The 18,062-nt window shown below is 37.4% G+C and overlaps 1 protein-coding gene across 3 annotated transcripts in view; it reads left to right on the top strand.

The window, feature by feature from the left end:
* Positions 1 to 18,062, top strand: part of TRAPPC9 (trafficking protein particle complex subunit 9) — a 368,614-nt gene that overhangs the window by 10,437 nt on the left and 340,115 nt on the right. For all 3 annotated transcript variants that reach the window (XM_042464513.1, XM_042464512.1, XM_042464514.1), the window contains exons 3-7: positions 10,055 to 10,200; positions 10,996 to 11,124; positions 13,742 to 13,768; positions 15,262 to 15,383; positions 16,628 to 16,753. In XM_042464513.1, coding sequence (XP_042320447.1) covers positions 10,055 to 10,200; positions 10,996 to 11,124; positions 13,742 to 13,768; positions 15,262 to 15,383; positions 16,628 to 16,753 — 550 coding nt within the window. The remainder of the gene's footprint in view (positions 1 to 10,054; positions 10,201 to 10,995; positions 11,125 to 13,741; positions 13,769 to 15,261; positions 15,384 to 16,627; positions 16,754 to 18,062) is intronic.

Genomic DNA, 18,062 nt, shown 5'->3' with positions numbered 1-18,062 from the left:
TATTATTATTATTATTATTATTATTATTATTATTATTATTATTATTATTATTGCTGTTATTAATTTGCCATTTTGAGCAGTGAGATGGAAGGAGTAAGTAAAAATAGTAATAAAACAATGATTTCTGTAAGAAGCTGCTGACTTCCAGAACTTGTTAGTTTTGTATTTTGTTTCTTTTTGATTTAAAACTGTACAGTTATGTTAAGCACTTATCTGTTCAGTTTTAAAATGTAGATTTTTTAATGCTATGAAACTTAATTATTTTTAAAAGCCTGAGCGATGTTACAATTGAAAGTAATTGTAGCTGAGCATGTCATCTTAAGTTTTGTGAAATATCTATTGTAACACTTAACATGGACACCATTGCCAACTCATTTTGCATGCTTTTTTTTGCTTGTGCAGCTTTCAAGAGCTGATAATTGCCAATGACTTGTTTATGATGCAATTATCTGCAATTGTGAATGAAAGTTATATTTAATAAGCTAATTCTGACTATTATAAATGATCCTTAAGAGTATCTTGACACTAGCCTGGTATATTTTAATCTCTCTGTGTTTGGAGGAAATGTGGAGGTTTAGAAGCAAGCATTAAACAAACATACAAGATTTGTCTTACCTACAGGATACAAAGTGTGTGTCCACAGTGGGCTGGTTTGGATCTAATGCAAACCACATGAATAACCCTTGGACTTGCACTATTATCCCTTTGCATCATATTGACTACAATTTACTCTTGCCTTTCAACTGGGAAATGAAACTTCATGCAAACTATATTTTCCATGAAAACCAGAATGAGAAATCATGATCAAAATGCTGTTTCCACATCTGGTTTATGGCTTGCCATAGAAGATGATGCTGGAGTTGCAAGCCTGAGTCTCACTCACTGTGCTTTCTTACTTATGCGCAAATGACTAGAAATGCTTCTTGCTTGATTGTCTCATTGTCCCAAACAACATCTTCAAGTTTTTGTTGTAATTGTGCTTTTGTTCTTGAACAAGCGGCCTGCCTATCATATGCCTGTGTTTCTACAGCCAAGTATCATTTGGTCATTTTCTATCCTTTCAAGTTGCTACCAACGCTATTAAATCATTATTATTAATTTTTCTTCTCTTTGGCTCTTAGTTTTAATTAACTGTAGCTAGCAACTAATTATTTGCATTGCAGAGTTGGCCCCTCAGCTGTTCAGTTAATTTTTGTGCTTTTGATTAAGATGAGACTTTAAAATGACAAATTAAGGAAACAACTCAGAAGCAAGTTTACTCTATAGTAGGAAATAAAAAGCACATTGAACAGCATATGAATAACCTGCAAAATAAGTGAAATAAAGTAGAGCTGTCCCACCAAAACATTCTCTGTTTTAGAAGAAAGTAAAAAAAAAAAAACCCCTGTAAATAAATGGTTAAATCCAACCTGTCATTTAAGCCACTAGATGCAGATGATTTTAATGTATGTTTCCAAAAGGACTCTTTGAAGGAGCCTATTCTGTAAATAAATATATTCAAAAGGACAGTGACAAAGTTTAATTTGTTCAAAGCCAAAAAACCTCAAGGACTCAAGAGGATGTTTATCTGTTGTGAAATATTCAGAGAATGGAGTGTTTAAATTAATATTTCTGATTTTGCATTTATTTGCAATAGTTCTTGATCCTGATAGTTGTCCAGCATACAAGATAATATAAACCACATGATCTGAATTGCCGTTAGTAAAGGACTTCAGTGTATACCTGTGATTTGTGACAGGCTGAATAAACTCCTTAAACTGTAGATGTTTCTGACGACACGAACGGTGTCCACATTGGTAGTGGTCCATTGCAATAGAAAGTGAGATTAACATGAAGAATGTCAGTGTTTACTAATGAATCTTGTAAGTTTGAAGTCTTGTAGACAAATAATAGCTTTATCACAACCAGAAATCTTTTGAATTTAATGCCAGTGTTTGAAAATAATTTTGTGAGAAATATGGTTAAAGGGTAAAGACCAAATAATTTCATCACAGAACTCTTTCTGAACAGGTTATATTCAGGAGAATCTCTTTATTTTAGCAGACCTGTTTCTGACATAGAAATAATAAGATTGGAAAACCTCTATCTGTTACTTTGGCCACTTTGGGTCCTACATAAAGAGAAAGGGGAATAGAAATAAAATAAATAAATAAGAATCGATCAGCATAAACCTTACAATGGGTATGTATTGGACCAATGGAGGAAAGGTCGACATTGATGTCAGGTAGCTCCTGTCATCTGCTCGTCTATCATCATCATCATCATCATCATCATCATCATCATCATCATCATCATCACCACCACTACCATCATCAGTTTATTTATATGGCACTATTACTGTACATGGCACTTAACACAAGTGGTCTATAATTATTAATTTGATAGTTCCCTGCTCTCTCACAGTCTAAAAAGATATGAATACACAGGGAAAAGGAATGGTAGTGGGAGAGAGGGTTAAGCCCAGCAGATACTGGCTACTGTTCTCTCCTTCTAGAGGTCATAGTAGTGGCATTTGGGATAGCCTTTCATCAGATGCTGGACCTAAACATGAAGGAGCGGTGCCTTCCTGATCTTCTCTCCCTCTGGAGACCACTTCTCTAGAAACTTGTTTTGTTGAGTTGACTCTGCTGTCTATTTGTAAATAGCATTGGGTGCCCTGATAGAAGAGATTGTGTAGAAATGTATTAAATAGTAAATATTTAGAAAAATATGTTGTAATGCTTCTAAATATCCTAGGTAACCTTGTACCTTGTTGGATGACAGTCAAATGCCTGCATTTTAGCATACTGTTATTTTTACTTTTTTACTTTTACTTTTAAATTATCTCCTGGATTGCTTGATGATGCAAAGCTCTATGTTTATACCAAAGATTTTGTGGAATTATATTATAGTTACAATACAATTTTTGCCTTGTTGCAGAATTTATTTTATGGTAGCCATTATCTAAATTTGTATTCTGAGACTTAGGTGGGTTACAGACTGCCCGTTTGGAGCGGCCTGCACCCGCCCCTTTCCTCGCTATATCAGGGCCTCAGCTGCCAGACCGGCAGTCTCCGAGGCCCCGATCCGCCGCTTTCGTTTGGAGGCAGCGCAGTCGTGACGTTGTAATGGTGGCGGCCATGTGGAACAGGCACCGCCATTTTGTGTGCGCTCTGCGCGTGCTAGGGTTGGGAGCATCCAGAAAGGACACTCCTTTTTAACTCTAGCACACACGGAGCACACACTTTTAGGCCCATCTGTAACGGGCCTTAGTTTATGAAATTTAGATCTGTTTAAAAGTATGTGGGAAATGGCCTTTAATCTGGAAATATTTTTCATGTGTTCTTATTGACATTTCCAGCATATAAAGAGCTGTTAGCAGAAACAGATTGTCAATAAGTTAACCCATTTATCAAAATGGTTATCCTTACTTATCTGACCTTCTTTCTCCTTACATTCTTACTCGCACCCTCCGCTCTGGTAGTCAGGGTCTCCTGTCACAATGTAGGACTACCACTGCCCCCTCCCGAATTCGTCCCTTCTCGCTTGCTGCCCCTTACTCCTGGAACCTTCTTCCCCCACATGCACACCTCATCACTTCTCTACCCAGTTTCAAAACTGAATTAAAGACTATATTGTTTAGAGAAGCATTCCCAGAGGTGAGCCCCTCTCTGACCCAGGAAGCCTCCTTCTAACCATCCATCAAGAAGCCAAGCCCTTCCTCCAGTCCATCTGCCTTGGTCCAGGCCTCGGAGGTGGAAAAGATCTGCTGGACCTGATCCTATTCCCCACCACCACTCCCTTCTCCTTTTGTGTCGTGTCTTCTTAGATTGTAAGCCTGAGGGCAGGGAACCGTCTGACTAAAAAATTGATGTACAGCGCTGTGTAAACTTACAGCGCTTTATAAATAAAGGTTAATAATAATAATAATAATAATAATAATAAAATAATTTTGGGCATGATTTTCCCCTCTCAGGACATAAAGTGTGAAGGAGACTGAGGACTAGTGTTGCTCAGGGTATCTGATGCAAGGGACTGTCATAACTCACCCTGTGGAGTCTAAGAAATCTAGCACAGATGTTAGATGTACAAAGGCCTCTGTTTCCAGATGACAGCTTTCACCCAGAATTTGGGCAGCTAGTGGCAGACACAGCTAATAAGGACCTTCTGTGAGATGATCTCCCACTTCATCCGGAATTGATGGATGCTGAGAAAACATCCATATCATGCGCATTGTATTAGAAAAAAAAAACAGCCATGAAAGTCAATACCGTACCTTTTGTAGAGGCTTAATGAGAAATGTTCAGCAATTAACCACCTACGGTTTGAAGTTCAAACAGCTATAAATTTCCCAGAAGATGCTGAGAGTTCTTTTTTGTATGCAGTACTGTAGTTCATTCTACTTGGCTTTCAGTGCTGAAGGATTTATTTGGATTCTTGATCTCTGAAAAGGCTTAAGTTACACAGTCAGCTCTCGCTATCCACAGATTTTTTATCCACGAAGTCAAGCATCCATGGCTTGTGTGTGTGATATATATATATATATATATATATATATATATATATATATATTCATTCCAAAAAGCAAACCTTGATTTTGCTATTTTATATAAGGGATACCATTTTGCTATGCCACTGTATTTAATGGGACTTGAGCATCCACGGATTTTTGGATCCATGGGGAGGTCCTGGAACCAAACCCCAGTGGATAAGAGGACCCACTGTATGTCTCGTTGTCTGTCTCTTTTCACTTTGGTTGTCCTCACTGTCAACTTCTTGTGATGGATTCTGGAAAGGCTGATATCCTCCTATTGTGTCTCCCTTCCTCTTAGGGAACTCCTTAAATTACCTATGTATGGTTGAAACTGGCTTGATTCACCTGTAACTGCCTCCTCTTACTACAGTTGGCCCTTCTGGACACTTGCTGCCTCTTGGCATAGGATAGACGGGCATCCTTCCTCCCTAAGGGATTAATACCATATTTCTATTCATGACTACAACTGTTTCTTTCTTTTCTGCAAACTTGATGAAGACTGCTAGCACTGGTCTGTGGACCATCATTTTGGGTATCACCTTTCTAGTTCATGAAAGCTCATTTCTTTATAAATTCATCAGTGTTTAAAGATGCAAAACCATCTCTTTCTCGCTCTTTCTTTTAAAGTTCATTGAAATATATTTGGCTTATGCCATTTTTATGGAACAATGGACTTGAAATCCTGAGAGAGGCTAGATGTAGATAAATTGTTACTTTATTTAAGAGGCTGGAGTGTGGATTGCATGTGGCTTCTACTCTCACTTCTGCCTTAGACAGTCGTTGTAGCTACCCATTATTAAGCATGTTGAAAATGGGAAGGTTCTTAAATTAAATCTTACATTTTTCAGAACACTGAGTAACATTAGAGTGCAAATGGTCTGAAATTTGAAATAAATGTTTGTGAGAGGGTGGAGCTGAGTAAAGTGAACACAAGGTAGAACACTTGGGCAGAAAAAAAATACAGTACAGTACATAAATATAGGATGGGAAACACCTGGCTAGACAACAGTTCATGTGAAAGGGATCTAGACGTCTTAGTAGACCACAAACTGAGCATGTCAACAGTCTGATGCGGCAGCCAAGAAAGCCAACACAATTCTCGGCTTTATCAACAGGAGTATATTGTCTAGATCAAAGGAAGTGATAGTACCACTGTATTCTGCTTTGGTCAGGCCTCAACAGGAATACTGTGTCCAGTTCTGGGCACCACAGTTCAAAAGGGATGTTGACAATCTAGAATGTGTCCAAAGGCGGGTGACCAAAACGGTGAAAGTTCTGGAAACCTTGCCCTGTGAGGAGTAGCTTAGGGAGCTGGGTATGTTTAGCCTCATGAAAAGAAGGTTAAGAAAGGACATGATAATCAGGTTTAAATATTTGAAGGGATGTCATATCGAAGAGGGTTGTTTTCCATGGCTCCAGAGAATAGGACAAGGAACAGTGGGTTCAAGCCATAGGAAAAGAGATTCCACCTCAGCATTAGGAGAAACTTCTTGACCATAAGAGCTGTTCAACAGTGGAACACACTCCTTCTGAGAGTGGTGGATTCTCCTTCTTCTGAGGTCTTTAAACAGAGGCTGGATGGTTATCTGTCAGGTCTTCTTTGATTGTGAGTTCCTACACTGCAGGGGGTTGGACTGGATGGCCCTTGTGGTCTCTTCCAACTCTATGATTTTATGATTCACTATATCACTGTTCTCTTATTGTTGTAGTACACTTGCACTCATCCATGACTTAACTGAGCGAAGGCAATAATATTGTAAGGTAAGATAAACAGTGAAGAGATTCAGTCATTTAAAAGCATAACGCTCTGTTCTAAGAGCAATACATATTTTCTTTTAATATTAATTTTAATTCTGTTCTTGTGGGGCAGAGTATAAAAGGCCCCTAACCACTTCAAACAGCTGATCTGGATGATAGTGTGGAGATACAATGGGGTCAGAGAAGTATGATTTCTTCAGTGCCACCACCACAGTATATGTTTTTCAGTGAGATTAGCTCCATATTTTTATTTTAACTCCAGGGAGCACAACATGTAGTGATAAAATTCTCTAATAATAATCATCACACTTACTCTTTCTGTTGTAAGAAATGGCTAATGTATTGAAATGCTTGTAATGTTTTTTTTTGTTTGTTTTTGGCATTGTTTGTTTGCCTATTATGGCCTAATAAATAAGGTCTTCTGGAAACTCCGCTGAGTTGCTCATATTCCAAAATGTGAGTGGAGAGAGAGTGTAGAAGGACAAAAGTATTCATAACAGTGGAGTTAGCCTAAATATTAAATACATTTGTTTTCATAGAATTATCCATATGTGTATCCACATGCATTTTGGTATATCTGAATGCTTTTTTCAACATACAGAGTAAACTAGTCATGAAAACATAAATGCAAGATTCATTATAATTTAGCAGTGCTTTCTTAAAGTTTTTAATTTGAAGGATGTATCTTTCACATTACAATTTCCTGTAAATTTTTCAGACTTTGTCTAAATTGAAATAATGCAGTGATTTTTGCCTTTTAATTATAATCAAACTGGAATGTATATTGTAAATTTCTCTTGTATTATCTCAGATTATTTATGTGTATCATTCTGTACTCATTGTTCTCTGAAAATAATTGCCCTGTTTTGTTTTGTTTTGTTTTTAATAATTTGGAAATGGAACTGATTTCAGTTTTGTATTTGTTCTAAAATTGCAATCTTGTATTCATATGGTTCATTAGGCAATAGTTGCATTATTGGTTGCACATCAGAGCTAGTACAAGGGTGGTATCCAATACAGATTTAAATGTACAAGTAATTATACAAATTAGTCACACTGCTCAGCTACCAGTCCTGAGGAATAGTGGTACCTCGGGATACGAATTACCCAGCTTACGAATTTTTCGGGATACGAAAAAATCCCATAGGGATTTATTGTTTCGGCTTACGAAGGTTTTTTCGGGTTACGAAAAACCCCCGGCGCTGTTTTAAATGGAGCCGCGGCAGAGCCGCGGCTTTTTTTCCATTAGCGCCTATGGCAATTCGGGTTACGAAGGTTTTTCGGGTTACGAAATTAGCCGCGGAACGAATTAATTTCGTAACCCGAGGGAGCACTGTAAGGACTCAGCAAATGCAAATGGGAAACCACTCAGAATCAGGGGTTTTCCCAGCAGATAATGATCACCAATTAGCAGACATTAATCCTCTTTTGCATTAGCCTCCCAGCCTGAGGCCTGCCATCAGCACAGAACAAGACACATGCAAATCACTCCTGCATTCCCAGGCTCACATTCCCAGGCTCATACCCAACTTTTTCCAGGCAAAGCAGTCTCTGAAGATGCCAGCCACAGATGCTGGGGAAACGTCAGGAAGAAAATAATCTAGATCAAGGCTACATAGCCCGAAAAAAAAACAAAAACCCACAGTCACACAGCTAATGATGTAGTCTTCTGCAAAATCAAGTCTGCAATCTCTTCCGCACCTACTTGTGGAAATGTGTAGTGCAGCATAATTGTTCTAACAGGGATGTTCCTTCTGCTATTGATAAATTCTAACCAATGGGTCTTAGAACATATGAAGCCTGAACTCTCCCTTGAAGCCAAGATAACTAAATTGAGGTTGTCATACTTCGGCCATGTTCATTAGAAAAGACAATGATGCTGGGAAAGGTAGACTTTAGAAGGAGAAGGAGACCTCATTCCAGATGGTTAGACTCCATCAGGGAGACCATAGGCCTGAACCTGCAGGATTTGAGCAGAGCGGTTGAGGATAGAGAGACTTAGAGATGTGTCATCTACAGGGTCACCATGAGTTGAGGTTGACCTGAAGCCAGTTAGATCTTAAAGTAGCATATTAAAAATTATGTGATCATCTTTCTTGTTTTGTCTTGGCATTAGTTAGGATATATACAATAGCAGAGCTACAAACTGATCTTGTTCCATTTCTAGTGGTACAGTATTTTATTCTCCTTCGTGTCTATGAAAGCTATAATTGTGGCAAGCTGTGTTGTGTTTTAGTATTGCATAAGACATCCCTAGGCATATACCATTTCCTCTCTTATATTTTGTGTGTGCAATATTTCAGCCTTCTTGATTCCCTCCTTCATAGAACCTGAGATTAAGATTGCCCCTTTTATTTTTAAAAAAGATTTGTAAGTGTGAACAATTTGTAACAAAAGCAGAATTTTATGCGGAGCTCTTGTTTCACTGAAAGCTTTTTAACCAATCATTAAAAATGTATGATTAAGCTGTTTTATCAAGCTTTTTAAGCTTTTTAAATATGTTGATTTCTCATTGATACCTATTAAAACATTCAAATCTCAGACATAATAATTAGTGATTCCTAAATATCTTGCCTTTTAACAATACTTTATTTCATATAGAATTTCCTCAAGTTGTGGAATTAAAACTACATTAAATTAATTGTGTTTCATTCTGTTTACACTGGTAATATTTGAGTTTCTAATTCAGTAGGACAGTGGAAAAAGCTGACAGGAAGAGAATCAATCCATTAGAAACGTGTGCTAGTGGAGATCCCAACAGATACCTAGGACTGCCAAAATGACCAATAATAAATGTGTCCTAGAGCAAATGAAGCCTGCTCTCCTTGTGGATTCCAAAGTGGGAAAATGGTTGTGCTTTGGTTATATCATGAGACAACATGAATGGAGGCTGTTGTTCTTTGGCCATATCTTGAGATAACATGACTCACTCGAAAAGATTAAACTGCTTGGTAAAGGAGAGGGGGGCAGCAGGAAAAGGGGAAGAACACATTGTTGCTGGATAGACTCAACAAAGGAAGTCACAGCCCTGTATTTGCAGGACCTGAGCAGAGTTGTTGATGACAAGTTCTCATACTGGTCTTTTGTTCATAGGGTTGCCATCAGTCAAAGTCCACTTGGTGGCACTTATCAACAGCACGTTTTAGCTACATTTAATACAGATATTCTATGAACAGAAAATGTCTGCACCTGTCAACTGAATCTGAAAGTGTATTAACTATTGTCTGTGAAGTGTGCAGTAGAGGTGGAGTTTTACTCTTGCAAAAGTTTGTTATTAATCTGGGAATTTTTACTTTAAGGCCTCCCCAGATTTTCTTAACCAAACAGTTACCTAGCCCTAGTACAATGTCACTGCTTGCTAAGCCTCACTTAAATGACAGATCAGCTATTGTCTTCAAAAAATACAATAAAATAAAATAAGAGAATATAACACAGAGAGAGGAGAGTGAATGGGTCAGAGAATAATGATGGGCCTTTGGATGAAGCTGATCAGCACACAAGATCTGTTACACTGACAGATCTTTTTACAGTATTCACATATATAGGATGTGAGTTTGTCTCCAAATGGGTGATTTCAGGGGTCCCCTCCAAAAAAGTGGCTATCTTTGCTTTTATTTTACTTATTACAATGAATGATTGGCAGCTGGAGTTGTTCATTGGTAAGGAATCATGACTATACTCCAGTCAGTGATGGGTAAACTGAAAAAGAACAATTAAGTAAACACACTTACTGCAGCCTTGATCAAATGAAGCTAATGTTATGGTGTGTATTTTATATTCTAGACATTATAAGAAGCGTTGCCAAGGTCGTATGCGGAAGCATGTTGGTGACCTCTGTCTGCAGGCAGGGATGTTACAAGATTCCCTTGTGCATTACCACATGGCTGTGGAACTCCTCCGTTCTGTAAATGACTTTTTGTGGCTTGGAGGTATGAATGATTGAAAATGCAAAATGTAACTCTAATATCATTTCTGGTGCCTTCGTATGGTTTACTTGTTACAAGTTCAAGGAAGACATTCACATTTTAAGTTAATAATATAAATAACTATAGTAGTATGTACAGTGTTTTGTTGGGACTCAGTTATTTCCTTGTGCTCCTGATTATACTGTGTAGTACACAACAAGGAGACTAGGAACTGTCCCAGAGGATATCTACTAGGCTTATCTCCTAATTATCTACATTTTGTCACTTGTTTTTGCTATGCAAATATTAAATATTAAGCCTGAGGGCAGGGAACCGTCCAATTAAAAAGATTGTATGTACATCGCTGTGTAAATTTACAGCGCTTTATAAATAAAGGCTAATAATAATAATAATAATAATAATAATAATAATAATAATAATAATGGTGCTCAGTGGATTTTTTATTTGTGAAACATGGAGTAACTATATGGATTAGCACTTAAATACCTGCTTCTATTTCGTCAGCAGGAGAGCTATAGGGGTGAAACATGACAGCAGCTGAGCCTGCAAGTGACATCGTTAATGTGTCAGTTAATCTTTATCACAATTATTTTTTAAATTCACTTTAAGTAGGAATTTCCCTTGATGTTATCTCCCCCCCACCTCCAGCACCCTGAAAGTGATGATTGATTGTAAGATTGGTTTAGCGGTGCTTTTCATTCTATCTACTTGGGGCTGCCTATGCACCTCATAAACATTTGTAATTATGTGAGTAGGTAGTGATATTGCTGTCAGTTAACATCTTGTTTTCATCTCCAGCTGCTCTTGAAGGATTATGTTCGGCTTCTGTTATCTATCACTATCCTGGAGGGACAGGAGGTAAAGTTGGTGCTCGCAAAGCACAAGGCAATTCAGTTCCTACAGAGGCAGCTAACCGGCACAGACCAGGTGAGCAGTATGTTTGTTTTTTGTGAACAATTTTCTCCCTGACACATTTACTGTTAAATATTCAGTGACTTCAGCTTCTCAAGTCCACCCTTACCACCACCAGTGGCGCATGCCTGTTCAGTGTTTGGCCATGCTGCATTTTAGCCATTCAGTATTGGCTTACAAACCTACATTTCTCCAAAGTCTAGAAGTGTTACAGCCTACAAGTGTTAGATGAAGAGGGGAATTAATAAGTGGCTGGCTGCTATATATTAACAGCAAGAGAAGAGTAGTATTCATTTGTAATTGCATTTTGCATGAAACTGACCAGTCTGTTCAACAGAACAGAACATTTTCTGCTCCCATAAGAAGCTGCTCTTGATATCAGTGATGTCTTGTGGGTGCTTTACGTAGGTGCCAAAGACACTACACAACCATATTTCAAGCAGAACTTCAAATAGCTAGCTTTGGAGAAAAAGGATATATTAAGTAAATTGTATCCCATCACTGAAACAGAATATTGTTCAACAGAATTAAAACTAAAGTGTAACCCCATACACAAAGCAATAAACACGAAGATGGCACAACTCCTGCCTACAAGCAATAGCAGTTAGACAAGCAGTCGCTGCCATGGGTCCTGTGCAAGGAGCTAGCAGGAAATAAATAAATAAATCTGATTAAAATCAAGCGATAGGCCAAAAGCAGATGGAAGTGAAAGTCTTTTTTCTTCTCTGGGTATGCCATTAATTGGTGGTGTTGGTGTTGGTGTACTTTCTGAGTTGGGAAATTTCAAACTTTGTTTGGCTGCTGAAAATATCTCCTCATGTGTGCTTGCCAGATGCTCCCCTGTTATTGATGGGTTGCAGAAAAATAATCCATCCTGCATATCTTTATGTTTAGGCAAGGATAAGTTGGAGCAAGTTGCCCTGAGGGTATTCTAGCCCTATGCCATGACTTTAAAAGTCAAAACTGACATTTCAGTTGCTAAAGGACCTGTTGCTAACTATAGGTTCCTTTTAGCCTGCTCTTGTCCATAGCCCATAGGCAACATTTTGAATCAGCTGCAGTTACTACAGATTATTCAAAGGCAGACTCACATAAAACATATTGGATAGGCAACATGGTACTGTCTAAAGGTTTTCAGCTGCAACAGCTATTTCTGAACACTTTTGAAAGGTACCTCCACACAGAGATTGTTGTTCTAGACTCTTTGCTTGACCATCATTGGACTCAAAAACAAAAATACAGGCACCCGGGAATAACCTCCTTCCAAGCACAAAAAAAAAAAAAAAAAAAAAAGAACTAGGGAATGTTCATGTTATAGAGTGGGCCCCTGGTATCTGCTGAGTTTTTAATTCTAGGACCCCTTGTGGATACCAAAATTTGTGGATGCTCAAACCCCATTATATACAATAATGTAATAAAATTGTGTCCCTAGTATAAAATGGCTGTGGATGGTTGAATCCATTGATGCAGAATCTGTGGATGCAGAAGGCCAACTATACCATATTATAGACTTTTGGATTCAGTGATGCTTTCTCCAAGGATTTTTTTTCTCTTTTGACAAGTGGAATGGAGGAATCACAGTTGCTTATTTTCAAGCCCAAACAAGCCCCACTTTAATATTAGAGCTGAAACAACTGTCATAGGTTTCCACGCAAACAAAAAGAAGAATTGTACAATCGGATATGTGAAGGAAGCAGGTATACAATGGCTTTTCCTCTCTGCAGTTAACTATGGGAGTAGTCTTATTTCTATTAGCCTTCCATACTTGTATTTCAGTTGCTGCTGCTGGTATAAAATTGATCCTTGAGCCAAGGCATGAGGATAACATTGATAAAAATACAAAGCCAAAATTGATTGGTGAGATAAGCAAATGCTTCATGTCCCAGGTGAAGGCAGGCACCAGCAGTGGCAAGCACCCAGCCATTACTTTTGAGACCGCTGGTCTTTCCTTTCTCTTGAAAGACAGGTTTATGTGCCCCTCAACCTGTTCTGTGCCCCTTACAATAGCCTGCTCCCTTCAGAGGCAGTGACTCCTGAAATTCCTGTTCCCTGAATAGTCTGAACATTATTACAAGCCAAATAGAAACGCTCATCTGGGGGCCAGGCAATGGCAGAGATATATTGAAACATTGTATTGCAAGTTCTCTTTGTACCTAGTAACTCAGGTCTGCAAAAAGACCACCTGTATGATAACCTGTAATATGTAAGAATCTCCTCTGAGCAGTCAGCCAGAGAAGCTTTAAACACATGCTGTTATTTTTATTCCACAAAGAACTAATGCTGTCTTGAGGGAAGCCACATTGCCTACTAAAAACTTTGAATTATGACCCTGGAGACCAGGGTTTAATCCCCTGCCTGGCCATGGATCTTGGGCAGATCACACACTCTCAATCCCAGAAAATCTTGTGGTAGGTTCCTCTTAGGGTTGCAATAAATCAGACACACCATAATAACTCCTTGTGCTGCATGATTTGTAAGATGAATTCTGTGATCTAACTTTCTTTATTATAACGATGTAACAGTAGATGTTCTCATTTTTATTTGAGTACATCTCATTGTAAAAGATATTTAATAGGCTCATTTCTTTTAAGCAATGCAGAATGTTAATGTTTTCACTTTGGTTTTCCCTTAGGGGCACAAGAAGTTCTTATTGATCCAGGTATATTGTCTTATAAATGTCTTGTGTCAGTAAAACAATTTTTTATTTAATTGTTCTAGTATCTACATGTTGTTGCTATACATTTTGTGTGAATTTGTCTCCAATCCCACAGTCTCCCTTACCTTGATAAACTGTAGATTTTACGATTGTCTGCTACCTGAATTTCTCCTCCATTTCTCAAATGGACATGTGATATTTAATTTAAAAACATTTTCTGGTATAAACTCAGTTACTAGTCCAAGCAAGAAAAAACCCACTGAATCAATGGGATCTTTGGCTATCAACATGTATGCAAGTTTCATTGATTCACTGTCTTTACTCTCTTACGGACTGATAACTGGTTTCAGTCCTCTCTTTAATTTGTGGTTTGGAAAATGCAGATTTATAGGATTTATCACTGTGTATAAGTTGAGTTCACCACCAAGCAATCTCATTTAACATCTTGAGTTTTGTTGAAAAGCATTTGATTACCTATGTTAGGCTAATATTTTACCTTGACTGTAAGACTAGCTTCCAGACAATTAAGTTTGAGTTAGAGTTTCAATAACATGTAAGCATTAGTTTCACATCACTTTTTGGTTGTTGTTCTTTTGGTCAGATAGTCTCTTCTAGCATTATGTTCTTTCTAACTTCTTTTCTTTGAATTGTTGTTTAAAAGAAGCCTCTTTTAGACTGAATCAAATCAAATAAAAATTTATTGCTTTTGACCAAAGGTCATTGCACAGCACAACAATATAACAATACATACAACAAGATAACAATATAAAAATACATGGAAATTATATCTAAAATGCAGGTATCTCGTATCTAGTATAGAATTTCTAAACAAACAAGCAACAATTGTCATTATGCATTAAAATTTTGTCAAATATAATCATCACCTTTACAGTTTATGGCTATCCCTGTTATATACTTATTCCTGATTTTTTTAGCTGCTAAGGCAAACAAAGCTACTTTCCAGGTTACATATTTATTCAGGTCCAATAGAAGATAAAAAATCATGTCCTGTGGATTTTGACTGGGACTGGTTTCTGTTATAGGTGTAATAAACCTTTCTCTTGGTTCTTGGTAGAGAGGACAAAATAATATGTAATGAACAAGGTCTTCTACCTCTTGACAACCATATATACAAGTACGTTCTTTTGGAGGAATCCCTCTGTGTCTTCCGTCTCTGTATGCTGTATCCATCATATTTAATCTTAATTCGGTAAAAGCTTTCCGTAAATTTGCAAATGTTAAACTAACAAAATAATCTGGAAAAATAGACTGAATCGATCAGTCTGGGGAATCATTCTGGTCAGTGCTATTTCCTCTACTCTTTATTTTAAATGTGCATTTATTTTAAATTCACGCTTAACTTGTTAACACTTCCTATTGGTAGGGCGTTAAGGTTTGAAAGGGCTTTCTGAAATGAAATTGTTTTTACTTGGACTTAATTGACATTAACTAGGAGTCATTGTTAATTTGAAATTTCTTACTTCACTCTCTTGTAGGGGCTCTCACTTCAAATGGCATTAATGCAGATACCAGTACTGAAATAGGGCGTGCAAAGAACTGTCTGAGCCCTGAAGATATTATTGACAAATACAAAGAGGCCATTTCCTACTACAGCAAGGTAACATTGCTTTTTTTTAACCTGGTGCTCTGATATGTGAAATAAAAAGCCCTTCAAGTGATTTTTTTGAGTATCGATATTAGTAGCTTCCTGTGAGAAGCTTGTAATAGGCTAACAAGACAGTGGAGATTGTATGAAATTATAATTGTTTGAACTTGTAGTTATCCATATTGCCACTTACACTTGCATAAAGAGTATTGGCTAGAAAATGGCATTTTCTTTCACCTTGAACATCTGATTTTGAGTTAGAATTCAAGGTTTGTACTCATATGCAGAACTGAACAGATGTTGGAGTTTGTATATTTAGATTATATAGCTGTGTGAAGCTATTTCCATTTATTAACTGCAGTTCAGCATTATGTCCAAACCTGGACAGAGTATGTTTAGTATTAACTGGTATTTAGGGGAAAACAAATTAACATCAAGCAGGGTTATGAATCTGGCCTTTTCCCTCCTATAAACAGTAATAAATGCTAATTAAAGTTTACAGTAATTACACTAAATACTAATTAGGTTTTTGATGTAACACTAAACCGTGATTCCTTAAAAATGTAAGCAAAGCCTTCTGGTAGTCTTACAGTTACTCTGGGAGGAAGGTGGGCTGTATGTGCTGGGAGCTCATTCATACAATGAAACATTATAGTTCAGTGTGGTATCTAAAGGCTATAAATGTGTTTCTATTCTATTTGGGAAGCCCTTTGAAGGATTTGCAAGATATAGCATTGCAGAATTAGGGCTATACCTAACAATGCTCGTGGTGGACTGTTGAAACTTGTGTCCCTTTGAAAATTTTGTCCCTGTCATCAGAGATTCAAGAATTCTATCATTGTGTTAATGACTGAAGATGAAGTACATTGTCTTGCAAGGAAATGAAAGAGCTGCTTGTCATCCTTAATACTGAAACTGTTTGGGAAATTATTTTTAAATGAACTTAATATAATTATATCATGCCTTTCCTTGCGGGGTGAGTATGGTGTACATCCCCTTTTCTTATCCTCACAACACCACAGGGAAAAGGTTACTCAGGGAAACAGCATTTGGCCAAAGTCACCAAGGTAAGTTTTTACACACTTAGAAATATAGCCTGTGTGAAGAAACTTTCCTGACCAGGCCCCATTAAAAGGAGCCAAACTTGTAGAGTAATTGTTCCATTGTAGGATGTTCATACAGAAGTTTGTTTTATGTTATCTTGTAGAGTCATATAATTTAATTCTGTTTAAATCTTTTTTAATGTTATTTTATAGTACAAGAATGCTGGTGTGATTGAATTGGAAGCCTGTGTAAAGGCAGTGAGAGTTCTGGCAATACAGAAGAGAAGCATGGAAGCTTCTGAATTTCTCCAAAATGCTGTTTATATTAACCTTCGTCAGGTAAAAATGTCCTTCTTTGGACAAAGAAATAATGTATCTGTTGGCTTTTGAAATTGTTTTCGGAACATAAGAAGAACATTGCTGAATCAAGGAGCCTGTTTCATATAGCATCTTGTGTTAGCATACACCTAGTGTTGGAATACAGGAAGAAACTATCCAGGAAGAAATTTGCATGAGGGGAGATATATATATATCCCTGAAAGCTGAGGAAGATTTATTGTATTAATTTGGATTATTAGATTATTTCTGATCTACTGATTTTGAAAATCATTGGGTTCGGAAGTAAGAAAATGAAATACTAAATGGAAAAGAACTTCTGGAGTAACACAAAATGGAAAGTTGGATATTTAGAGGAATGGTTTAATGATGTTTTGAGTTTGTTAGGTTTTTTTTTTGTAAAACTAGGTCAGAAATGTGAAGCTGGAAGGGAAAATGGCTTATAGGATAAATTCTAGCCTTGAGCAGCTTTTACCTAAGCGTAACTCTACCTTACTTTGGTCTTATGGTTACTTTTCTAATCTTTCCTACTTATCACAAGACCCTAAATTTGGATGTAAACTGTGATTTCAGAGCTTTGTTATTTCTCCTTCTAGATTGCTATTCTTCTTGTGTGCCCTCAAGTTGTTTCTGATTAATGACTACCCTTATGCAATGCTATTACAAGGTTTTCTTGGTGTGATTTGTTCAGAAGGGGTTGCCTTTGCCTTCTAGGGTTGAGAGAGTGGATTCCCATGCCTTAGTGGGGATTTGAACCCTGGTCTCCAGAGCAATAGTCCAGTGCTCAAACCATTACACCATGCTGGCTCTCTCTCCCCATAGATACAATGGATTATTTTAAACGACTGTCTTTGGCCTTAAAACCATGCTATCAGGTCGAAGTGTTTCTCCTTCTCCCCTTGTTTGCTGCTTCAAGGAATTCATTTCTGAATTGTAATAAGCCAGATTTTCCTGTTCTGAGTTCCCTGATATGGATGTGATTGGAAACACCAGCAAAATACAAATCATTAATGAAGTGATAGAAATGTACATACTGTAAGCAGGGGAGGACTCAGCCTTGGCATTTTTTTTCAGCTTCATAAATGATAGCTTATGAAGCTTGGAAAAAAATAATCTGAACTGAGCTGTTCAACAAATCCGTAATCCTGTGTAAGAAATCTGTAAACAGTGTCACCAGTTCAGCTGAAAATCCACTGAAAAGGTCTTTAATCTTTATTCTTTAAATAAACACTTACTTTATCACCATTTGTAGCAGGATTTATGTGTATGTTGTAGATTGTTCACTAGGGGTCAGCAGTGTTGCACTGTAAAA

Source organism: Sceloporus undulatus, chromosome 4, assembly GCF_019175285.1.
Source record: "Sceloporus undulatus isolate JIND9_A2432 ecotype Alabama chromosome 4, SceUnd_v1.1, whole genome shotgun sequence".
NCBI lineage: Eukaryota > Metazoa > Chordata > Lepidosauria > Squamata > Phrynosomatidae > Sceloporus > Sceloporus undulatus.
Note: the sequence above shows the minus strand (reverse complement) of the source record. Positions and strands in the feature narration are given on the sequence as shown.